Source organism: Camponotus vicinus, unplaced genomic scaffold (genome assembly GCF_025532165.1).
Source record: "Camponotus vicinus isolate PSW18456_S1 unplaced genomic scaffold, iyCamVici1.0 SCAF_14, whole genome shotgun sequence".
Taxonomy (NCBI): Eukaryota; Metazoa; Arthropoda; class Insecta; order Hymenoptera; family Formicidae; genus Camponotus; species Camponotus vicinus.
Genome location: NW_028141950.1, coordinates 7572672 through 7578671, shown reverse-complemented (window position 1 = coordinate 7578671; position 6000 = coordinate 7572672). Strand labels below are relative to the sequence as shown.

Sequence of the window (6000 nt, the reverse complement as noted above, 5' to 3'; positions counted from 1 at the left end):
AACAGTTATATAACAGTTATATAAATGTTATATAAGTTACATAACATGTAAGTTACCTAGCAAACACCAAGTAACATTTATATAACTGTTAGTTGTAATTTCCCACTCAACAATAAAACTGTTACATGTTATGTAACTGTTACATAACATGTAACAGTTATATTGTTGAGTGGGAAATTATAACTAACAGTTATATAATTGTTAGTTATATAACAGTATGTTATATAACAGATATGTAATTGTTAGTTATATAATAGTATGTTATATAACAGTTACATAACATGTTACAATTATATTGTTGAGTGGGAAATTATAACTAACAGTTATATAACTGTTAGTTGTTACATGTTACATGTTATGTAACTGTTACATAACATGTAACAGTTATATTGTTGAGTGGGAAATTATAACTAACAGTTATATAATTGTTAGTTATATAACAGTATGTTATATAACAGTTATATAATTGTTAGTTATATAACAGTATGTTATATAACTAACAGTTACATAACATGTTACAATTATATCGTTGAGTGGGAAATTACAACTAACAATTATATAACTGTTATTTGGTGTTTGCTCAACAATATATATATTGTTGCGTGGGAAATTATAACAGTTATATAACTGTTACTTGGTGTTTGCTGGGTAGATTGGCTACTTGAGACGCTAGAGAGGCTGAAAAAACAGGCCTGCCTCTCCCTCAACGAAGATCAACGTGATTCTTTAGATAAGTGAGGCTCGCAGAATCGACGGTTTTATTCAACGAAATTCGAAATCAGTCCAGTGATAACGCTTTCGGGTCCTATCCTTCGTAGTCGAGACTTAAGCCGAGCTTAGGGACACGTGAAGACTTATCTCTCGCTTTATTTCCATAAGACGTGAAATAAACAAGCAAGAGCCTTTCGTAGATTAAACAGTTTTGCTTGCCATTTTCCACATCACATCCGTTCATTTGGACAAGTAAGCAACTTGTATGCCTTTCAAATCTTTCTGAACACTTTTTTATACTTTTAAAACACCTAATAATTACAGCTGTATATATTTCAAGTTATGTGCAAAAGCGTAAATATGCACTTTGACTGATAAGATAACCATCGTATATTATGTCAAATAGGATAATATACGTATATGATTGTTTTGAGCATCTCTTGCTGGTTCAATTATTTATATAAACAATTGTATGTATATATACGCCATGTGTATATTGTTTGTGTGTGCGTGTGTACGTGTGAATTTATGTGCAACACTCTTTAGAATGCACTGGTGCGCACACAAGTACAATCGAAACTCGTATCTAAAAAACAGAAGCTATAATAATAACACCGTTTATGCTTACGTTATAAAATGGTTGAACCTTATAAAATATGTTATAAAAAATAAAATAATTATATCAAAACGTTTTGCGGTCAAAACTTTCGGTAATTCTTAAAAAATAGGCTTTTTCTTCTCGTTTAGACGTTTCGCATCTCGTTGCACGACCTAATAATTTCACGCATGCAAACGACGAGAAGGTAAATTCAGCGAATAGTATGAGCTCCTTTCGTATAAATTCATTTACTTATATTACTTTCGAATAACGTGTAAGAGAAAGAGAGAGAGAGAGAGAAAGACTGTTGGTTTTATAAATTCATTCTATTTTCAGACAAGTATAAATTTATTTCATCCTATCTTGAGTGCCTTCTGAAATGGCAATTTTAAAAAGCCTGTTAAAGACGATCCTGTGAGGAAAGGATTTAGAGCGATAACCTGTGTGCTTTGTATTTACAATTACAAGCTCGTCTTAAGATTATCTAACACTTATATCCCGGACATAAGAATATCATCGAGCCCCATCGAGGATTCGAATAAATTGACTACGATTTAAAATACAATTCGCTCTCTAAATAACAATAATAGCCTATCCATAACATAAACAATGACAAAACCAATAATTAATCCCATAATATTAATCGACGTTTGATGCAACGTTGCTTGGTCGTCGATGACAGAGACCTCGCTGGAGTTGATAAGTATTTCGAGCACTCAGATGCTAGATCTGAAGAGCCCCAGCTTCGCCAGACAACTTTCTTTCAGACAAAATTGATAATATTGATCATAACGTTGATAACATTCATCGTTTCTCAAACAAGGGTAACAATAGAATAGGAGCCTAAGTTCTACGAATAATAATTGTACGCCCCAGGTGTGTGCGTGTCGATCCAGTATATGGTCTCTCACACGCTCGCAGGCTCTATTATTCGTTGAGCACGCAGGTGCGGACCAGGGCGTCGCAGACGGAATAGGGATCACAGTTGCTGCTGGGCCTCCTGTCCTCCAAGTAGCCCTTCTTATCCTCGGCGACGCCGCGGGGAATGCGAATGCTGACGTTCCGATTGGCCACCCCGGCGCTGAAGTCGTGGATGCTGCTGGTCTCGCACTTCCCGGTCAATCTGCGCTCGTTGTCCTTCCCTCCACGTGGGTCGTACGCCTGGATGTGTCTGAGGTGTTGCTTGCTGAGCTTGTCGATCGCCTTCTCGATCTCGGCGATACCGTTTTCTCCGCGCATTGCCTTTGTCGAGAAGTTGGTGTGGGCGCCAGCGCCGTTCCACGAACCGTCCACCGGTTTCGGGTCCAGGGTGACGATCACGCCGTACTCCTCGGCGACGCGGTGCAGGAGGAATCGGGCGATCCACAGATCATCCCCGGCGTTGATGCCCAAGCACGGCCCTATCTGGATCCATAATAAAAAAGATAATAAGAAGAGAATCCTCAATTAAATCTGAAGGCTTTATACAGGGTGTATCAGAAACATGGGTAATTTGACGCTTTTGAAAGAAATGTTAAATACAAAAGTTTTAGGGTTTGGAAATGGGGATCTGGTGGTGAACTTAAACTTGATCTAGGGTCATGTATATGTAACTTAATTACAAATTATATTTTTTTCTTAAGAACAGCTATGTATTTTTTTACATCAATTGATTCCTCTCATTATTCTGTGCATAAAAGTATAGGGGTAAGATCATCGAAAAATGAATATTTTACGAGATATTTTATGGTTCATGTAAAATTAAGGAATCACTTCAAGCTTCATAACTCGGAAAGTACTTGATGAAAAAATACTTTATTATAGTGTTTTGGAAAGCTCTCGAGGTAAGCTACAAGAATATGCAATAAAAAATGGGGATTTCCGTTTAAAAAATCAAATTGACCCTAATTTGACCACTAAATTTGACTCCTAGATCAAGTTCAAGTTCAAGTTCATCATCAGATGCCCACTTCCAAACCCTAAAATTCTTATATTTAATTTTTTTTTTCAAAAACATCATCCCTTCAAGTTAATCCAAGATACCCATCTTTAGTATACCCTGTATATCTGTTATACTTTATCTTCAGTTCTCAGAGATCTTCAAAGATCTTCAGATCTCATCTTCAGTTTACGTTATGCATCAAAGCTCGAGCTATAAGCGTCCTTTAATTATTTCTAATCAGCCAAAATGCTGTCTCTTTTGTTTTTTATTACACAGATTGGCGGTTCGAGTGTTTACCTGGAATTCCCACTGCGAAGGCATCACTTCAGCGTTGGTTCCCGCGATCTTCACGCCGGCGTAGAGGCAGGCCCTGTAGTGGGCCTCGACGATCTCGCGACCGATCACCTTATCGGCGCCAACGCCACAGTAATAGGGACCCTGGGGACCCGGGAAGCCGTTCTTGGGCCAACCGAGCGGCCTGCCGTCGAAGTCTAGGAGAGTGTACTCCTGCTCGATGCCGAACCAGGGGTCCTGGTCCTTGACACCTTCCATCGCCTGGTTCGCCTGGTACCGCTTGTTCGACTTCGTCGGCGTCTTGTCGCTGTAGTAGGTGTCGCAGAGCACGAGCTTGTTCTTACCGCGACGGAAAGGGTCGTTATAAATCGCCACCGGGTATAAGTATATGTCACTGTTGGCGCCGTCAGCCTGATACGTCGAGCTACCATCGTACGTCCACGTTGGCAGTTCTGAAATTAATAATCGAAAGGTTATTGATTAGGAAAAGGTGTCTCGTATTTAACAAGGATTTATTGATGATGATAACCCGGGAAAAAAATTCATATATAATCAAATAAAAATATGTATAATTATAACGTATTTATAAATATATTTATAAAATTATTAAAAATATTTATTATATTTTTATTTATTATATTTATTATATTCATAAAATATTTATTGAAAATATTTATTATATTTATTAAATATATTATTATTATTATTATTATTATTATTATTACTATTATATTACTATTATATTATTGTTATATATTATTATTTAATATTTAATATTTCATTAAAAATATGTATTATATAAATATATTATATAAATATATATTTTTAAATATATATACTTTTTTTATTATTATTTTTCTTTTATATAATTTTATCAAAAAATTGTTATCACTTTTTGATCAACAAGTATTTTAATCCCTAGTCTTTCTCTTTAATGAAATACTTCCGAGTTAAAGTTGAAGAAAAATTGTAAGTCTTCGAATTAAAGTTTTTTTTCGATAAAACACCCAAGTCTCGAATTATTCAATAAGCTTGATTTTTTCATTCATCGCGATATTGCCGTCCCATTTAATTCGCTAATGCTTTTTTAATTGAGACTTTCGTTCAGAAAGGAATTAATCCATTAATGACGAAATTAATATTTATCGTATTAATATTTAACATGCGATTCGCGAGTCTCTATTCTATTTTCGAAATAGTACACATGTAACGAAAGTAATAATAGTAGCAATAATAATGCAATGACAGCGATATTTGCGTTATACATATTAATGCGATGATAGTCGGTCCTAAAAAATTTACGATGATTACTCAAGCTGTTGACAACAAACAGAGTTCATTGCTTCCGTATATTTTTTTCCCCTTTTATATAATGCGTGCGTACTATGCGAGATTAGATAATATTACTTCATTGTGAGTAAATCGAGATAAAAATGACTTTCCCCAACTATGTGCGAGTGAACGCTTAAATTTTCGTTTCGTTATCGACGCTTATAAATTATGGAGATTTTATATTTAATCGTATGATTGATTAACAAATGTATGCGACTTCACGACACGACGCTCATTCTCGTACAAAGTAATTTGTTTTCCTTAATTTATTGCTATCATGTTTCATTTGCAGAACGCATATTATTTATTTCTGTGCATATTGTTACTTCCAAAGTCATTGAAAAGTCATTTACATTACTTGTAAAAAAAGTAACCTTTTTTTAATTTTTCAATAAATTCAATAGTTATTTTTATCGTTATTTAATAAACACATTTAAAATACTAAATTTGTATTATTTTTATTTTTATTTTTAATTTTAATTTTTTTAATTTTTTTTATTTAAACCCATCCTGTAATTTTTATAAACTTTTGCATTATTAAAAACTCGACTCGTAATAATATATTACGCCAGAATTTTGAAATTATAAAATTAAAGCTTACTTATTAGAAAAAACTTATATTTTTAAAATGTTTCTTTGCAATATTTAAAAAATATTAGTTTCTTCTAATAAAGATAATATAATTCAAAATTATTATACACTTTGTATCGGTTTTTTAACGCGATATCAATTTTGAAATAATATCAGTTTGTCGTGATATTTTAATATAAACAAGATTAATTTAACAAATATAAATTTGAAGTATTTTTTATAATTTTATATATAATTTAGCCTTGTAATAGCGTCAAAAATTATAAAATTAAGTAGACTGTAAATTAGTAAATTAGTAAACTGTGAAAGAAAATTGTAAACTGGACTCGTTACTTTTATAAAGTAATTTTTCCAACTTTCCTTGATTATTTCCACATTATTTTCACAAAGTCATTCTTCAACATATGTCATAAAATCGCTCGTGTATCAAGATACGCGCGTAATTAGTTAGCAGCGACAGAACAGCGAGGACGATCGACTGAAAGATTGAATCGCACCATTATGCTTGTTGCGTCAAGGTCTTGTAGAAATATGTAAATGAACACAATTGAGA

At 33.5% G+C, this 6000-nt stretch overlaps 1 protein-coding gene across 3 annotated transcripts in view; it reads right to left on the bottom strand.

The window, feature by feature from the left end:
* Positions 1 to 1616: 1616 nt before the first annotated feature.
* Positions 1617 to 6000, bottom strand: part of Gs2 (glutamine synthetase 2) — a 35914-nt gene continuing 31530 nt past the window's right edge. For all 3 annotated transcript variants that reach the window (XM_083088793.1, XM_083088794.1, XM_083088792.1), the window contains exons 3-4: positions 3528 to 3976; positions 1617 to 2713 (exon numbers count right to left, since the gene is read on the bottom strand). In XM_083088793.1, the coding sequence (XP_082944919.1) occupies positions 2237 to 2713; positions 3528 to 3976 (926 nt within the window). In that variant the 3' untranslated portion in view covers positions 1617 to 2236. The remainder of the gene's footprint in view (positions 2714 to 3527; positions 3977 to 6000) is intronic.